Source organism: Antechinus flavipes, chromosome 1 (genome assembly GCF_016432865.1).
Source record: "Antechinus flavipes isolate AdamAnt ecotype Samford, QLD, Australia chromosome 1, AdamAnt_v2, whole genome shotgun sequence".
In the NCBI taxonomy this organism is placed as follows: domain Eukaryota; kingdom Metazoa; phylum Chordata; class Mammalia; order Dasyuromorphia; family Dasyuridae; genus Antechinus; species Antechinus flavipes.
This window is the reverse complement of record NC_067398.1, coordinates 379,310,326-379,330,350: the sequence shown is the minus strand read 5'-3', so window position 1 is coordinate 379,330,350 and position 20,025 is coordinate 379,310,326. Positions and strand designations below refer to the sequence as shown.

The 20,025-nt window shown below is 35.4% G+C and overlaps 1 protein-coding gene across 1 annotated transcript in view; it reads right to left on the bottom strand.

The window, feature by feature from the left end:
- The window catches only part of INO80C (INO80 complex subunit C), a 58,866-nt gene extending 54,939 nt beyond the window's left edge, over positions 1-3,927 (bottom strand). The window contains exon 1 of the mRNA XM_051969769.1: positions 3,702-3,927. Coding sequence (XP_051825729.1) covers positions 3,702-3,863 — 162 coding nt within the window. The 5' untranslated portion in view covers positions 3,864-3,927. The remainder of the gene's footprint in view (positions 1-3,701) is intronic.
- Positions 3,928-20,025: the final 16,098 nt, after the last annotated feature.

Sequence of the window (20,025 nt, the reverse complement as noted above, 5' to 3'; positions counted from 1 at the left end):
TTACCAGAGTTAAGTGTGAAAAGATTTCATTTTTTGGACCTGCCAACTTTTTCAATCTTATGTCTAATCATTTTCCCATATAAATCCTTCCTTCTCACTATGAACTCATCTTCAGTTTCTGGTGACCTGGAAATCCTTTCTCCCAGAAACTCTACCCACTAGAATCACACCCACTTTTCAAAGCCTAATCCAAATCTACACCTCCTTATCTTCCCTCAGTTTCTTTCAAGTTTCAGCTGAAATCCCACTTTCTACAACAAAGCCTTTCTGGAGCCTCCCCTGATGTTTTCATGGCATCTTCCCGATTAGTCTGGGAGCTCCCTGGAATCAGGAATTATCTTTTATCTTTCTTTATATCCTTAGTCCTTAGTAATGTCTGGCATGTGCCCAAGTTGATACTTAATAAATGCTTGTTAACTCACAAAAATGCTTTCTGATTGACAAATCCAACATCTTCCAAAATCTTTACCAATCTCTCCAACCAGATATGTTATCTCCCACCTATAAATTCTTATGAAATTTACTTGCCTAGACCATTCATGTGGCATTTAATATATACTGTTCAATACTATAGTCACTCTCATTAATATCTTATCTCCTCCTCTATTACTTTGAGGGCTCATGGATGACAAAGATCATAGCTCATGGATTTTTATATGCCTTGTAGTAAACAAAATGGCAGCTTGCACAAGAGAGATGTTCAACAAAAATTTGTTGAATGAATGACTCAACATGTGATAAACCAATTTGTAAGGAAGCAGTATGTAATGAAAAGGATGTTGGAGTTGATGCAAAAAGAAAAAAACACCACTACAATCATCAGATTTAAATTTTTTTTTTCAAAAAGAGGGATAGTCATTTCATAACTCTCATTTTAAATGCAATATCCATTTTTTTAAAATCCCAAATAATGTTTTTATACTAAAATGTTCATGTTTGCTGATGACTACTAAGTTCAAAATAATGAATTTTAATTAAAAAAAAATTAGGCCTGGGATCTGGGGAAAACGGGATTTAGATCCTACCTGACAATAGCTATGTAACAATAAATAAGCCATTTAATCTCTCTAAGTCCCAGTTTGTTTCTTTTTAAAATGGGAATAATAGCAGTAGTACCTAAATCAGAGATTTTCTGTGAAGATTAAATTGGATAATTATGTAACATGTTTGCAGATCTTAAATGCATGGATAACTTAAATAAATGTATATATGCCAGTTATTATTAGTACATCTTAAAAAGGTAAGGAAGGCAGAAAAATCTGCATGGGGCCATATAAAGCTATGAGGAGATAATTTACAATCAAGTTGTATTATATATTAAAGTATCAGATGGTAGTTTTTTCAGATCAGTTTGTTGCAGTGAAAAAAGTGATGAATTTATAGTGAAAGGATCTGACATAATCTTCCTGGTCCTCAATTTCCTCATCTGTAAAATTCAAAATTTGTTCTAGATGGCTCTCTGCCAATTCCTTGTAGCCTTAAATCTTTACTGAACTTTGGATAAATTCTTTAAACTCTTTGATCCAGATATCAAAGATAGTATTGGAGTAATGACTTCTAAGATAACTTCCAACTTTAAAGCTATGATCATATATAATTTAATAAATTCCAGTGGACCAATTCAACAGGAATCTGTCTTCTAAATTCCCCATAGGAGAACCAATGAAGTAAAAAAAAATTAGGAATGACAAACTGCTAGCTACATTCATAGCATTGTATTAGACATTGGAAAAACAGACATAGGGAAGTTTAAATCAGTCTCAGACTTTTAGGAGATGTCACTTTACTAATTAAGATGGCTAATACAACAAGGAAAAGTTAAAGGAGTAAGTGAGTTAATAATAATGTTAAGTTGATAAAAACCTAGATTTGTGAGATGAAAAGAAATGGAAAAGGAGGGTCATGCATGAATCTTTTTTTAAAAAATGAACAGAATTTGGTGGAGTGGATATAAAATCAATGAATCAAACATGATCCTAATTTCAATCAAGCGTGATTAAAACAAACAACAAAAAAAGACTGCTGGTACCATTAACAGAGGAGGGGAATCTTAGGAAGAGCTAGGTGGAGAGGAGGAAAGTGGGAAGAAGTCAGTTTTCTACTAAATGTGAGTTGCCTTCATGGCTTTTAAGTAGATTAAGCAGTGGATTCTGTGGCACTCAAAAGACATTTTTTCAACAAAGTATCCAGTGTAAGTTAGAGGTTGCCTACTTGGGAAACAATGGCACTGGCCTACTTAATTCATGCTAGAAACATTAGATTCATCTTTTTCTCATTATTTCATATTCAGTCTACCAAATTCTACTCAATTTTCTTTCAAAAGACCCTTTCTTTTCAATCCAGTGCTCTCTCAAAATTTAGGTTTTTGTTATCTTAACATTTTTAAATTATTAGATCGCATATCACCTTTTATTATTTAACCTGGATTTGTTTGAAAAAAAGGAAAAAGTAAGTAAAACAGCAATATTTAAATTGCTTATTTAATGTCACCTTCTACAACAAAGCTTCTTAATCTGTGGGTTTCAACCCCATATGGGGTAGAATAACTAAATGTGGGAGAGGGGGTTCGCAAAAAATTTGGCAACAGTAAAAGGTTTCTGATTGCAACAACCAAAAATTAATTCAAACTCTGGGTTGTTTTGGCAAGGCCTTCTGGCGTTTCATAGAGTAACTTCACTGTAGCCTTGGTTCCAACACATGCTTTGCACTGCACATTGCGTAAATGCTACCATAAATGTCTCAGATTACAGATGCAATTACATAAAAATTTCTTGATAGAACAGGGATAAGGAAGGAGTGGAAAAGTTTGAGTCCGGTTCTACAATAAATCATCCCTAACCACTTTCTCTATTTTAATTAATTTGCTTAATTATTTAATTCAATTAATTAATAACATAATACATATATGTATACACACACACATATATTTGTGTATATGTATGTATTTCCCTACAGCCTCCCTTAGATTGTAATTGCTTTGAGGTCAGGATCCATCTTTTGCCTCTTTTGTATTATCAGGCTTAGCATACCACATGGTAAGTGCTTAATAAATGTTTACTGAACTGAAAACCTCCTTCCTCACATTTAACCAAGGATTTACTCTCCAAGGGAGCTTCACTTCACAAGTGAGGAATCGAGCTACAAAAAAAAAGGCGTTTTCATTTGATGTCAGAAGATATGGATTTGTGTCCTTTACCACCTGTGGGAATTTAGCTTATCCCTTCAGCTTTCTCGGACTCAATTTCTTTATATCTGTAACTTAAGAGACGTGGCCTAATCTGCGACCCAGACACCTTCCAGCTCTACATCTAGGCCCCCGTCGAAGTTTAGAGGGATTGTGTAATTTGGCCGGGATTACATAGGTAAAAGAGCCAAATTCGGGATTCCCCAAATCAATTCTGCTAATTAGGGACCAAGAGAAATGTCTTCGGTCTCCCCAGTATCCCGCTGTCTACAGGACATCCGGGGCCAACGTAAAAGAGTTACGGAAGATCCTGGTTGGCTTAGGGTTTGGCTTGGTTTCTCGTGAGTGGGGGAGGGGAGGTAAAGGGACAACTTCCCCAGGTATACTAAGACCCAGCCCCCTTTAATACGCGATCCCACTTCGCGACCGCATGCGCAAAACGCCGCTCCAAGGAGGCGTTCCCTTCCCCCTCTTGCCCTCACTCGTACGCATGCGCGGAGCTCCGCGGAGCCGGTACCTGGGGAAAGCCGGCGGCCCCGACTTTCTTCTTCTTGCTGCTGCTGTAGCCGCTGCCGCCGCCGCTGCCGTTGTTCGCTGGGCTGGCTGGCCTTTTCTTGCTGTTTCTCACCGTCGCGGGAGTGGCGGCCGTAGCGGCCACTATAGGGAGTTGCGCGGCCATCACTCTCCTGTCCTCGACCCCTCCCCTCTCCTCTCCTCCCCTCCTTCTTTTCCCACTCGCCCCCTCCCCCGGGTCTCAAGCGTGCGAGGCCGCTTCCGCCAAGCCGGGTAAAACCCGGGCCGGATTGGAACGTGCTTGCGTAGTCCTTGTGGCCGCAGCCAAAACCCGGAAGGCCGGATGAGTCCGGGGTCGTGGACTGAGCAAGCCGAGGCTTGAGCGCTGACAGCAAAAGAGCCGAGATCGCGCTCTCCTCCTTCTTTTGGCGCTAGCGTAGTCCCTGGCTAACGTTTTGGTGGGCGCTTAATAAATGCTTCATTGCAAGCCATTGCCTTAATGTTTCCTAGGAAGAACGAGTGATTCTGCTTCCACTATTGGATTTTTTTTAAAAAACCAGGAGGAATTTGTTGGTTTAAAAAAAACTTATTTTAAAAAACAAAATCCTCCCCTCCCCCCTACAAAACGTATAAGACAATTTTCCCCTACATGCTACATTGGCTCATATTGGAGATGAATGTCTTTAAAAGTCCAGAGATATCTCTTTTATTATTAATCTTAGTTGGTATCGGAACACTTAATATTGGCTGGATGCTTAGCAGAGTTAAAAGTAGGGCCTGGATTGATTTCTTAAGTGTGTGTGTGTATATGTGTGATGATTGTCTTTTTCCCTTTTTTGACTACAACTATCCTCATGGTCTTAATAAATAGTTACTCTTTCCAGAAATTAATATAAAATGTTCATTGTAATTCCTGCAAATTAAACATTTCACACTTCAACATACCTTCCATAAACACTGCTTTCCACCCCCACTTTTTTTTTCCTATGGTGAAGATGAAAAAAGCTGGGCAAAGTCACAAGTAACATCACTAGCACCCTTATAGTCACTCTTCAAATTAATTGTCAGCCTCTATCCTAGTTTCCCCAGGCTAAAAAGTTCTCATTACCATTTCTTTACCATTGACAAAAATGGACTATGACACCTTGATAGCAGTCTACTGTTGTTTATAGGTTCAGCTTCTATTATTTCTTAAAAACCAGGGAAGGATACATTTTCTATTAAAGTCTTCTACTAGGAAAAATGAAAACAATTATGACTTAATTGCAGTGAGCATCTTAAAAAGCAAACTTGGTTTTTAGAAGTGTCCTTTGACTCAGAAATACCACTGCTTGGCATAAAACTCTCCAAGGACAATCAAGAAAAATGTTAAAAGATCCCCTATGCATCAAAATATTAATGACATTTTTTGTAATAGCAAAGAACTTATATTTCATGCCACTTTTCTTGAGATTTACTCTTGTTTGTCTCTAGTTCTGGAAGAATATCATGACATCAGGGAGGATTTAAGTGAGGAAGAGCTGTGCAAAGTCACCTGCCCCACTTTCTCCTACAGAGCCATATGGATCTAGTGGCAAAATATGGATTAGGACAACTGCAGATGGCTTAGCATGTAGTGGGAGACCTTGGCCTTTTGTTAAGGTCTCTAATAGGTCTCATTTTGACTGAAGCAATCACCCAGTCAGTGATTGAGGCTAGGTAAGAAATGAGAACAAGAATAGCTTTCTTTACCTAGTCACCTAGTTACCTGAGAGAAGACCCTCAGAGTTTCTGGCCAAAACAGAAACAATTGCTATTTTCATTCACTTTGAGCTAATCAGGGCCTAAACTATGATCAACTGGCCCTTGCTGAAGGAGATGCTCCTTGAAGATCTGACATAGCTAATGCCCATTAGTTCCCTAGTCTGAAGGTCATGTTGAAGATCACTGGATCTGAAAGCAGGAAGAACCTCCTGTTTTGTGAGCTTTTAGAGTTTTTTTAAGCTACTGTACTTTTTCTGCTTTGGACTTCTGTCAAGAAGAGGAAGGGGACTTCTCTCTTTTTTTCCCCAACTGCAATGGTAACTACAAGCAGGACAGTGAGAATATATATTTGTCTCAGTAAGCCTTCCTCTGTTTTTGTATTTCTAAATTTAGCATACAAGTCTTTTCCTGTCTTAATAATCTTTGGATTGAAAGTTCCATAGTTCTGCTTGAACCCTTTCGACTCAGCTACCCATCTATTGGTGATTTACTCAGGCTTCCCAGAGAAAATTATAACCCCAAAATCAATCTGCTGCTGATCAACTCAATACAGTCTCAGGTTATAGTTTGACTGATCAAGAAATGACTTTTTGAGATGCATACACAGAGTAGGTCTGAGATGAGTGCAAAATAATCCTAAGTATCTATTTAGCATGCCCAGAGGGTCATTTTTACCTCCTAAGGAAGTCCGACTATAAGTGGTCATTTGAAATGTTCATATTACTGTATTCTTCATGTATGCCTTTGAGTTCTTTTGTGTCTTAAGCATTATTTATGGTGGAAGAAATAAACTGCTGTCTTATGCCTGATATTCATATTGTTTCATATTGTGCATTGAATAACTTTTCTAGAAAAGATCCTGTTACCCACATTTTGGAGACATCCTAGACAGGAGCCCTACCTAAATTGTGTTTAAACATGTTCTTGGAATTACTCTATGGTGGGGGAGGAGCCAGAGAGAAAAAACTGCCTCCCATTCTTTGGATCATAAAAGTAAAGTAAAAACATAAGATAATTGTTAAAACATCATTTAAATATAAGAAAAAAAGGCTAAAAGTTGGCTTTAACATGCAACAACAGCAATAACTTATTAGAGTTTATTCAATAAATGCAAATATCTATAAATTTTTTAAAAGAATAATTTGGTTCTTTTTAATACCAGAAAACTAAGTAGCTGAAAATTAAACTGTAATGCCAGCTATATTCAAAAATATCAAGTTACTAGTGTATGCACAAAAATTAAGTGCCATGGTTTGAATCCTTTTTCATCGTTATCCAATTAAACTACTTTAAATGGATAACAATGGCTATATCTATCCTTCGTCTTTTCTTCACCCTCTCCTTTAGCAATCTCATTCACTGTTCAGCTATCATTTTTATGCATATGACTCCCAAATATTCCTCTTTCATCTTGACCTTTTGCGAATTCTAGACCCTATTCAACTGCCTAGAAAACACTACCTGTATGTTCTTAGAGTGCCTCAAACTCAATGTATCCAAAACAATTCTTTTTATGTTTTACCCTAAACATTCTTGTCCTTCTGACTTTGATATTTTTGTATATGACGCTTCCATTCACTCTTTTTCCCCCTTTCGAAGCCTGGTGTTTTCTTTGATGCTTTCTTCTTCCTTGATTTTTTTATTCCATCAATGAACAAGTTCTGTCCACTCTGACATCAATCTTTTTGGTCTCTATTCTCACTGCCATCACCCTAAGATATAATAAAACCCCCTTCTCACATTTCATACTCAAATTCATTCTTCATACCATTGTCAAGATAATATTTCTCATGTATATATTTGCTTGAGTCACTGCTCTGCTAAAAAAAAAAATGTTAATTTCTTCCTGCAGTACCCTAAGCAAAGCTCCAACTCCTTGACTTGGCATTCCACAATCTAATGCCGCCTTATATTTCAAGCTTTATTTCATATTAGGCCTCTGAATATTCTGTGCTACAATCAAACTGATTACTCCAGATCTCCTGAATAAATTTTGAATTCTTGATGTATGGACATTTGCTTACAGCATTACTCATGACTTAATGAACTTCCACTCCTACCTTATCCCAAGGAGACAGCTTAGTAACTAGTGACAGATTAAAAGATCAACAATTCTGGTCCTATAATTCAAATCAGATATGGAAACTTTTTCATATGTTTCTGGTTAGATGGTGTAGCAAGTAGCAAATTTGAAGTTTTAATAATAAAACTCTATCATGTTTATAGTCATTTATAAAATGGCATTTTGGCTTTGCAAGTTAAAACAATTCCAAGATTCCTTGATAGATGCAATCACAGATACAACTTTGACCAGCTTTCCTCTGATTATCAGTTTGAAACTACACATAAAATGTTCCATAAACATGTTCACTGTCGTGGAAGAGATCTTACATAAAGTATAGCTGTGAGATTTCCTTTAAATGATATGGTTCTCCAGATGTTCCTATTTGAAGATAAAAATGCATTGATTAAATCAAGCTTCAAAAGACTATAAGAACTTTTCAATGAGTATCACAATTCTGCAAAAGGGATCAGCTTATCTACATCAAGAGAAAGAACTAGAGTCTGAATGCAGATCAAAGAATACTATTTTCACCCTTTTTTAAATTTATTTTTAGTGATTTTTCCCTTTTATCCTATTGGATCTTTTACAACATGACTAATGAGGTAATATGTTTACATGATTGCATATCTATTACCTATATTAGATTGCTTGCTATCTTGGGGGGGTGGGAAGTGGAGGGAAAAAGAAAAAAATTGGAACTTCAAAAATGAATGCTAAAAAAAAACTAATGCATAGTTTTAAAAAAGAAACAAAAAATGTAAGTAGATGGTATGACAACTGACTCAAAGAGATAGAAGATACAAAATTCCTCTGTATTTATTTTTAATTACAAGAAAACTTCATTCAAAATGAGCAAAATATCTCTTTAAAGGCTTTTATCCAACAAGATGTCTCCTTTTGTATATGCCAATCATTCAACCAATAAACTTTTATTAAGATCCTACTATATTCTAGGAACTGTATTAGATATTAGAGGAAAGAATATTCCTGCTGTGAAGGAGGTACTGGATTATACAAGTTTCTTGAAAGATATAACAAAGATAAAGTTGTTTGTTTCAAAAGCTTTTGATTATCAACTTCAATTGAGGAAAACATGAAGATATAAAGTCATCTAGAGCTTAGAGTTTTTGATCTCACAAGATCTAAAACAGAGTTCAAGTTTAGTGGTTCCCTATAGATGAAGGACCCCTCCCAGGACTCCTGTTTGCATATAACATTGTTCTGATTGCATCAGCTCCCAGAATATTGCAATCTTGAAAATGAGATCTATAAGTATTCCAAAGAGTTACATCTTAAGAAAAATTAAAAAGATAAAAAACTGTATATTGTCTAATTCGATAGACAAACTTCAGGAATCATCCATTAATATTTATCTCTTAGACATTTGTAATGTCAAGGAGTTGGGCCCAAAATTGATCAAGAGGAGGCAAAAGGGCTAACTTGCTTTTGAAAAATCAGAGTTTGTGTAATGACCCTAAGTTTCTCTTTGAACAGAGACATCTTTTTTACCACTATTCCTTTGGTGAGTTATTGGAAGGGAAAAAAAGATTTTCCTCTCCATTATTCCCATAGTCTCTTTTCCATCTTTCCTTCTCTTGTGGCTGCTTCCCTCCTACCTACAAACAAAATTGTGTCTCTCCAACTTCAAAAAACCTTCGCTTGATTTGTCAATCCCCATTTATTATTATCTCACATATCTTGTCCTTTTTGTGGCTAAATTCCTTGAGAAGGCTGCCTTGACTTTCTTTCCTCAGTCTTTTTCACAATCTGGTTTCTAAACTCACCATTCACACAAAACATTCCAAAGTTACCAATGATCTCAAATGACAAATATGTCTTTTTTTAGTTTTTATCTCTGTTGACCTCTCTGCAGACTTTGACACTGTCAATCACCATATTCTCCTTGATACCTTTTTGTCTTTTATATTTCAGTTAAGCTTCTTTTTTAGTTCTTTTGTCTGACCCTTCTTCATTTTTCAGTGCTGGCTCTTCAATGAGATCATTCCCTGTTAAAGGTCAATATCCCTGAGGTACTGTCCTGGGCAATCTTCTCTTATTCCTCTGTACTACTTCACTGGCTGATATAGGCAGCTCCTATGATTTTAATTATCATTTCTATGCTGATGATTTTCTTATGGACTTATCCAGCCCTAATATCTCTCCTCACTTTCAGACTTGAATGACCAACTGCTTCTCAGACTTCTCAAACTGAATGTATCATGTATATCTTAAATTCAATATGCCAAACACTGAATTCATTAACTTTTTCAAAATCCTTGTCTTTCAAACTTCCCTATTACTAATCAAGAATTTTACCATCCTCCCAATCACTCAGGCTTGCAACTGAGGTGTCAGCCTTGACTTGTTACTCTCTCTTATCCCAGACATTCAGTTTGTTTTCAAGTTCTGTCAACTTTACCTTTTAAATATCTCATATACATCTTATTCTCTCCTTTTCCTCTGACATTGCTACTGCCTTGGTATGGGGCCTTATCTCCTCCCATCAAGACTATTTAAATAGCCTGCTGATTGGGCTACTTTCCTGAGTCTCTTCTCATTCCAGTCATCATCATGAGCTGTCAAAGTGATCTTCCTAACCATGTCACTGCCATATTCAATAAATTTCAGTGGCCTCCTGTTACCTCCAGGCTCAAATATAATATCCTTTTTAAAAAAATAAAGCCTTTTTATTTTCAAAACATATTCATGGATAGTTTTCAACATTCACCCTTGCAAAACCTTGAGTTCCAAATTTTTTTCTCCCTTTATCCTCCCCCCACTCCCTCCCCTAGATGGCAATTAATCCAATATGTTAAACATGTGCAATTATCATGCTGCACAAGAAAAATCTCATCAAAACTAGAAAAAAATTAGAAAGACAATAAAATGCAAGCAAACAATAACAACAAAAGTGAAAATACTATGTTGTGATCTATTCTCAATCCCCACAGTCCTCTCTCTCTGGATGCAGATGGCTCTCTCCATCACAAGATCATTGAAACTGGCCTGAATCACCTCGCTATTGAAAAGAGCTATGCCCATCAGAATTTATCTCAAATATAATATCTTTTAGAAGTCAAGTAGTTTTTAGCCCTTTTCTTATATCATATCCCCTCACCTCCAATAAACATATTCAGAGATTCAGTGACACTGGCTTCCTTACTATTTCTTGAACAATATTCTCTACCTCCAGACTCTGAACATTTTCGCTGCTTATCCCGCATGCCTTAAACTCTGTTCCTCCTTATTTCCTTCTCTTGGTTACCCTAGTTTCTTCAAGTTTCAAATAAAACCACAAGATCTCCTTTAATTGCTAGTACCTTCCCTCAATTATTTCCACTTTATTCTCATATATTTGTACATAGTTGTAAATATGTTGTTCTACCCATTCCCATTAGTCTTTGAGTTCCTTGAGAGCAGGGACTGACTTTTGCCTTTCTTTGTATTCCTATTGCTTAAGGCAAATACTTATTATCTGATTGACAAATTGAAGTTGATGATCATCCAAAGAACAAAGGAGAAGGACTTAGCAAGTGTGAGCAGTTTGCAACATACTACAAAAAAGGAGAAGTAAAGAATTATATGATCAAAAAGTCTAATGAGAATAAGAAAGATAGCCTTTGTGCTTCACTGGCATCGCCATGACAGCTAGCATATTGGGTGTCTCCTTGCAGTGATCAACATATGGGAGAAAGTGAATAAGGGTCCTATGGAATGGGCAGGCATGTTGGCTGTCCAATGGGATGGCTATTTATCAATGGAAGGAATACTTGAGAAATGAGACCAACAATCTGCTGGAGTATTGAAATATTGTGATATGAAGCTAAATGGATTGCCTGTTAAATTAAGCCATCAGATCATATCTTTCACAGGCACTGCAGATAAATAATGAAATGGGCCCAATTAATCCATTCTTCAACAGATATTTATAAATGCTTTCTCTGTGCCTTGCATTTTGCTAAACATTAGAGGTACAAGTATAAAGAATGAAATAATTGCTAGACGCAAGGAACTTGCATCCTAATCAGGGAGGCAACAAGTATTTATAAATATATATATAATGTAATGTCAACAAATACATACACACATTCAGTGAGAATAGAAAAGTAGGTTGGTGCCAGCTTGTATAGGGATTTAAAAGCTAAATAGAGAAATTTGTATTTTATTCTGGAGGCAATAGTAAGTCACTGGATTGGTTGAGTAGAGGAGTTAAATGATTAGATCCACACTTAAGGAAAATTACTTTGGCATCAGTGTGTAGAATGGAGTGGTGAGAGGCTTAAGGCAGGGATACCAATTAGGAAGCTGTTGCTGTAGGGGGAAAATGTTAAGGGTCTGAAGTAAGGTGGCAGCTGTGTGAGTGGAGAGAAGATATCAGGTGTGAGAGACATTGTGAAGGTAGAAACAGCAAGCTTTGGCAGTTGACTTGGTCCAGAGTTTACTAGGAAGAATAAAGCAGGCTGAAATACATTTAGGAAATTGCATAGCTCTTTTAATGCTCTCAATCTGTCCCCTGACTTCAAAGCCCAATTTTTTTAATATCAAAATTTACCAAATAATGTTATACTTTTACAAATCATGGAGCACCACTTTTTCAAAAGAATCAGAATTATAGATAATACAAAAACACAATGGAAAGATGCACAATAGGAATTACATGTAATTTACATGAGTTACATGTAAAAAATAATGTAAAAGACATCTCCAAAGGACAGGTATGACTGGAAAAGGTGTGTCTGTAACATAGTGAGAATAAGTGATACTAAATGGACAATTTCAGTGTTGTGCTGATGTCCATAAAATATTAAAAGACCCAGAAGTAGGCTTTAAATCAATAGAGTGGATTATCCATGGGAGGTTTATTGAAAGTCAAAGACAAAAATTAAACAAGATGAGGAGAAATAGATCAATGATAATCTATGCTAATGCAGGAAGTAGCCACCCTGATGAAATTATGAATCCATATTGTACCAGGGCCCTTAATGAGAAGATAGCATCATCTGAGATTTCTAAAGGGAGATCATTCTTTACTTACACTCTTTGTCTGACTCATTAAGCCCTCATGCCAGAATCCTGGGGGAAATTGATTTAATAAAGCTTAGGTTTGGCTCATGTTTGAGTAAAATTGGTACCCCACAATAGGAATTAATAAGATAGGTCCCTTATAGGAAAGTTATTCAAAGTACAAAGTAGTAGATTATCAGATACAATATAGGATAGCTATTTATTTCCACTATAAAAATAATGTTTAAAACATGAAAGACTCATAAACACACAGTGGCAAATATTTAAAACATGAAACAGGAACAGTAACCCATAATTCCTATTATATTCTCCTTAGAAGTAATGACTCTTGGGAGATTTGTGAGGCAGATGAATAAGTATTCTTTTTTTTTCTTTTACAATGTGATATTTACTTCAAAAATATAGCAAGAATAAAAATACAAATATTTCTACACAGCACCTGAAGGTCACACACCTATCTATATAAGACCAGTGCCTTAGGAGTGTAGATACAGATTTATATAGTTTCTATTTAACATTTACCTCACCAACTTCACTTCCAAATATAGCATCACTGATGGGTAGTTAAGTCCCTATCTCTGCTATTCTGAATTGTAGCAGGTAGGTCTTTACTGTCACTGTTCCTTACCACTTGGCTTCTGGTTTACCATATTTATATGGCCCATGACTTAGATTTTGTCTCATGAAATCTGGTGTCTTACTCTTTTGACATTTCAAAATTCACAATCATAGCCAATGTCTTTCACATAAAACAGGGAAGAATAGGAACCCATAATCATGGGAGCACGGTTGAACATTGCTAACCAAGGCTGTTCCTTTTACATCATTGTCATTCACATGAAATACAGGCTGACAGAAAAAAAAAAAAAAAGATTAACCACTGAAAAGTCTTTTGAATATACCCACTGAACAAGAAGTCCACTCTCATCTTGGTTGTATATTGTCTTATCTGGTCAGTCAAATATACATGACTCTTCCTACTTCTGATACAGTTACAGGGAGTATCTCCCATTGATCAATGATCAACTGGTCCTCCCAGGCTAGGAACACCAGTCTCAGGATTACTATTCAGTTTCCTGTATTCAGGGAAAGAATCATCAGGGAGAAAAGACACCTAATTTCAACAATGAGTTGATTTAGGCCAATTCCAACAGACTTGTGATAGAGCTATCTGCATCCAAAAAGAGGACTCTGGAGACTAAATGTAGTATTTTCACCTTTTTTCTTGTTTGCTTGCTTTTTTTTTTCTCATTTTTTTCCTTTATGATCTAATTTTTCTTGCAAAACACAATAAATGTGGAAATATGTTTAGAAGAATTGTACATGTTTAACCTACATTGAATTAATTTACTTTCTAGAGGAGGGGGTGGAGGGAAAGGAGGGAGAAAAATTTGGAACATAAGATTTTGCAAGGGTGAACACTGAAAGCTATCTTTGCAATTATTTTGAAAATAAAAGGCTATTATTTAAAAAAAGAAGAAGAAGAATATTGGGGGGAGTTAATTAAAACTTAAAGTTCAGTCTTAGACATTTGGACATTCAGGAAATTGCATAGCTCTTTTAATGCTCTCAATCTGTCCCCTGACTTCAAAGCCCAATTTTTTTAATATCAAAATTTACCAAATAATGTTATACTTTTACAAATCATGGAGCATCACTTTTTCAAGAGAATCAGAATTGTAGATAATACAAAAACACAGTGGAAAGATGCACAATAGGAATAAGTAGGGAACAATATATTGCCACTCATGAGTTACATGTAAAAATTCTAACTGCTATTTTTTGAATAGCTATAATAGTTACTTCTGGGGAGTGGGAAGGAAAGGGAAATATCCTTTCCATTCCAACTTGGTAGAAGTCTAAAAGAGAACTGTCAGAATTCAGAGGACCAATTTGTTTTTTAAGTGGGGGAGGAAAAAGAATAGAAGCTATTTCTCCTTTTAAGAATGAGTGACTCTACCTGCTCAATAAATCATCTTTGATTCAGTCCTCAGTAAAGACTCTGGGAACTTAGTAAGAGCCTCTCATTGCAAATGTGCTTTAACAAGGATCCAGATCATGAAGGCATGATCACAATGCAATATGTGATGTTACCTGTCTTTCCAAAGGTAAGTCCCTTAGCTCTTAACCGGAACACTTATGTCTCCCCTTGAAATTAGAGCATTTGCTCCATGGGCTTGTCCTTGTTAGAGAATTCTCAAAGTAACTCACTGATCCTGTTGAAATTTGATATTGTTGGATGGTAGAAGGAAGAAATTTTCATTCATTTTTTGCTTTACTAATCTCTGATTTCTCCAATAATTTTATTGAATTCTATTTAATGTGAATGAACATGTCAAAGATTAATCTTGCTCTCTTGGTTCTTTGATTCTATTTGTGCCACCTATTCTATTGCACTAATTTGTTTTCTTTTTTCTTATCCAGAACCAAATAGTTTTAGGAAATGTTGTTTTATAATGTTTTGAAACATGATAGGGCAAGTCTTCTTTCATTTACTTTATTATTATTATTATTATAGCTTTTTATTTACAAGATATAGGCATGGGTAATTTTTCAGCATTAAGCCTTGCAAAACCTTCTGTTCCAACTTTTCCCCTCCTTCCCTCACCCTCTCTCCCAAATGGCAGGTAGACCAATACATGTTAAAGATGTTAAAGTATAAGTTAATACAATATATGTATACATATTCATACAGTTATTTTGCTGCACAAGAAGAATCAGACTTTGAAATAAGGTAAAATTAACCTGAGAAGGAAATCAAAAATGCAAGTGGACAAAAACAGAGGGATTGAAAATGCTATATAGTGGTTCACTCTCATTTCCCATAGTTCCTTCTCTGGGTCTAGCTGGTTCTATTCATTATTGAACAAATGGAACTGATTTGGTTCATCTCATTGTTGAAGAGAGCCACATCCATCAGAATTGATTATCATATAGTATTGTCATGGAAGTATATAATGATCTCCTGGTCCTGCTCATTTCACTCAGCATCAGTTCATGTAAGTCTCTCCAGGCCTTTCTGAAATCCTCCTGCTGGTCATTTTTTACAGAACAATAATATTCTATAACATTCATATAACACAATTTATTCAGCCATTCTCCAAACTGATAGGCATCCATTCGATTTCCAGTTTCTAGCCACTACAAAAAGGGCTGCCACAAACATTTTTGCACATATGGGTCCCTTTCCCTTCTTTAAGACTTTCATTTATTTTTGATGTTGCATTGTACATATAAGTTAATTTTGAAAATATTGACATTTTACTAATGCTGTATCGTCACAACCACTTGTTGTCCCTCTAGTTGTTCTTTTTTTTGTCTTCACCAAAGACTATAAATCATCTTTATAAATATCTTCTATGTATTTTGCTGAGTTAATAGCCAAATATTTTAGGTTTTTTGCTGTTACTATAAGTAGTTTTTTTCCCTCCACCAATTCTTTTATCTTCCATTAGTAATATATATATATGTATATATATGAATATAATTTTATGGATTTTTCTTGTGCTTTGGTAAAGTTTATTATCGCAATTAACTTTTAATAAGATTCCTTGGATACTCTAATAATATAATTATATGCAAATAGAAAATCTCACCTATTTATTATTTATGATTACTCCTTTAATTTTTCTTCATTTTTATTGGTATAGCTAGCACTTTAAAACCATATGAATTTAAAGTTAAGATATGGAATCTAATTTCATATCTGTTTCTGATGAAAATGTTTCTCCATGATATGTAATATTCTCTTTATTTCAAACAAATGTTTTTTAATCATGTTAGGAAAATCTCTTTCTATTCTCATATTTTGAAATTATTTTCTCATAAGTAAAGACTATGTTTTATCAAAAGTGTTTTACTTATAGGATCATATTATATTGCTTATAGAATCATATCAACAATTTAATGAAGCAAATATATATTCAGTATATACTGAATCTATGCAATGAATACTATAAGGCACTGGGGATATAATAAGAAAAATGAAGAACTCTTGACCTCATGAAACTTACCTTCTAGTAAGAGAGAAGAGAAGGGTGAATATAATTCATACCCACATAAAGAAAGGAAAAGACAATTCAGGGAGAGTGAGCTGAAAGTATCAAGAAAGGTTACAAGTAGGAGGCAGCAATTAAGTTCATCTTTGAAGAAAGTAAATAAAAGGCTATAAAAGGGGATGGTTAGGAAATTATACCTTCCAGGAAAAGAATAGTTTGTGAAAAATTGAATGGGGAGTTCAGGCAACAACTAACAGACCAATTTGACTGCTTGAAACATTTTGCTAATGTAGCAAATAGAGGCTAGAGGCAATTTGGTGATGTAGTGGATAGTATTGTATCTACAATTAAAAAGACTTGGATTTAAATCATACCTTAAATGCTTTCTAATTGGGTGATCCTTGGCAAATCTCAATATTTGTCAGCCTCAGTTTCTCCTCTTATTTGATTGTGAGAAGGGAGAAACTATCTTTTGTCTTTCTTTGTGTTCCCAACATTTAGTATAATATCTAGAAAATAGTAGGTGTTTAATAAATGTTTATTGACTAGCTGATGAAATTCTCCCATCTATCCACTAACTAATGGTATATTTACTTTCAAGGTTTACCAAGAAAAAAACCACACATTTTTCTATCCCCAGCTACATTTTCCCCTATATTATCTCAGTTTCTAGGAGAGTAGGCTGAGATCCAAAGCAGTTTCTGTATGGCATTACTTTCATCAACATCACATCCAAATGTAATTTCAATACTGGATGAATCCTTGTCTCACCTATTGCTTGTCTGGGCCCTAGATCCTCATGCCCTGGAGCTTCAAAGCTGGGGTAGTCCAAAATCTGCCTGAATTTACTTGCCTCCTGGATTCTCTGCACCTCAGCTGGTTCGCTCTACTGACCTTTTGAAACTCACAAAATCATAATCATCTTCAATCTCTTTCATCTAAAACAAAGAAAATAAATGAACAAACACCTGTATTCACAGGCTACATCTTGGCCTGGCACAAGGAAAATCTAAAATCTCTCCCTTGATGATATTATCTCTTTTCTCATCAAGCACCATCTGCAGGAAGAAGTCAAAAGACAGAGGGGGATGACATCAACTAGTGCCATTTGAATGCACCCTCAGTTCCTGCTATGTAGCTGCAGCCAATCAAAGAGGCTCTTATTTCTCCATGAGATTAGCAGAATGTCTTCAAATGCTCCAAAGTCCACGTGGTAAATGCCTCAGCCAGATACTCTGCCCATATTCATAAAGAGCTGGCTCATTAGCCATCCCTCAGCACTCTGAGCTTCTGAATAAGTCAGGGTAAGAAGAGGTCAATCTGAACCATTTCTATCTCTGATAAAAAAATGCTGGTCAATTGTGTTAAAAGACATAAAAATCCTGGTTACTTGTATTGAATGACATATATTCTTTTTGCTATTATCTATGTTATTTTTGTTTTTGTCTTTCTGGAAATCTTCCATATGGTATTTAATCATCACATTGGAAGCTTCTAGCTCTTTTCACAAAAATCATAGAGCTACTAATATAATACCAAGGATGTCTTTCTTTTTTTCCTTGTTCTCACTATCTGACCAGTCTGGTTTCTTTCCTGGTCATAGGAAAGATGGGTACTGAATTTGTGATTTCATTAGTATAGGGAATTCTCCCCAAATGGGATTTTTCTCTACCAATGCAGGTTAGCATTTTCTCAGCAATTTTTAGTTGCAAAGAATTGTAGAGGTGCCTAGGATACCAAGAACTTAAATGATGATGATATGATGATCATCATCATCTAAGATTATATAGTCAATATACTCAGACATGATATATATTTCATGTCCAGCTTTGAGTCCAGCTTTCTCTTTTCTCTCCTTTTTTTTCCATCCACTACTCCATGCTGGCTTTCTCTGATGATGTGGAGCTTAAATATGTTCTATTCCCTATTTCTCACAAACAAGTAATCATTTGTAGCATGCCTCAGCTTATTTACTTTCACCATGTGTTTTTCCATTGCCCTTTGGGTTATTTGTAATTTTAAGTCTCTTGAGGCTGTAGTATTCCATGATCCATAGCCATATAACATCACTGGCAGAATATGAATGTCAAAATGATGGATGGGTACTAGCCACAGTGGGCACTCTGGAATAACTAAAAGTACTTCATACTTCCCAAATGCAATCCAACCTGATCTCTTTGGATTGCTCAATTCTAGTCCCAGTACTTGTCCCTTGTAATCTAAATTTTTTAATATAATATATATATAAATATACATATAAATATGTATATATCATAAGTATACTTATGTACATGCTGTACCTTCCTCTCTTCAGTGGAAGATAAGCTTCTTGAGGGGAAGAAAAATTCCTTTTTTGTGTATGTGTCTAAGTTCTTAACTCAGTGCTTTGCACAGATTTTTGGTTTTGATCCAGATCATTTATTTGTAGAACTACCAGTATAGAAGCTTTCACTAAAAATGCATGTAAAAAGCTGGCATATATAACCTAAGAAAGATGCTTCAATTTGGAACTATGCTCAAAGAGCTATCAAACTGTGTAATCCTTTGACCCAGACATGTCTCTACTCCATAAAAGAGGAGAAAGGACCCACATGTGCAAAAATGTTTTAGCAGTTCTTTTTGTAGGGGCAAGGAACTGGAAATTGAGTGTATGCCCCTAAATTGGGGAATGACTAAATAAGTTATGGTATATTAATATAATGGAATACTATTGTTCTATAAGAAATGATGAGCAGGCTGATTTTCAAAAAAGCCTGGAAAGAATTACGTGAATTGATGCTGAGTGAAGTGAGCACCTTATAGGTGATAATATTGTACACTGTAATAGCAACATTGTGTAATGATAAACTGTAATTGACTTTGCTTTTCTCAACAATGGGGTGAGTCAAGATAATTCCAATAAACTTGGGATAGAAAATGCCATCTGCATCCCAAGAGAGAACTATGGAGAATGAATGTGGATCAAAACTTAATATTTTCAGCTTTTTTGTTTTCTTGTTTGTTTGCATTTTCTTTTTTATGGTTTTTCCCTTTTTGTTTGATTTTTCTTACACAATATGACAAATATGGAAAAATGTTTAAAGCATTTAATCTATATTGGATTGCTTGCTTCTCTTGGGGGTGGGTGATAGAAGGGAAGTAGGGAGGAAAAAAGTTGGAACAGAAAGTCTCAAAAATGAAATTAATGAAAATTCTTTAATGTATTTGAAAAAAATGAAATAAATTTTTAAAAATGAGAAAGATGCCTGGATTAAGTGACTTGCTCATGGTAATGTAGGTAGTATGCATCAAAATCAGGACATGAACCTAGGTCTTCTAGTTTTCCTAACTCAAAGACTAGACCTCTATTTATTATGCCATGTTTCCTGTTGCTTTGCTAATACTAAACATTAATAAATATTTGTTGAATTACTAAATGAAGGTACAAATAAAAACTGATGAACTAACAATGGGCTGCTCTTCCTGATGCATATCATAATCTGTAATAATACTTGTTT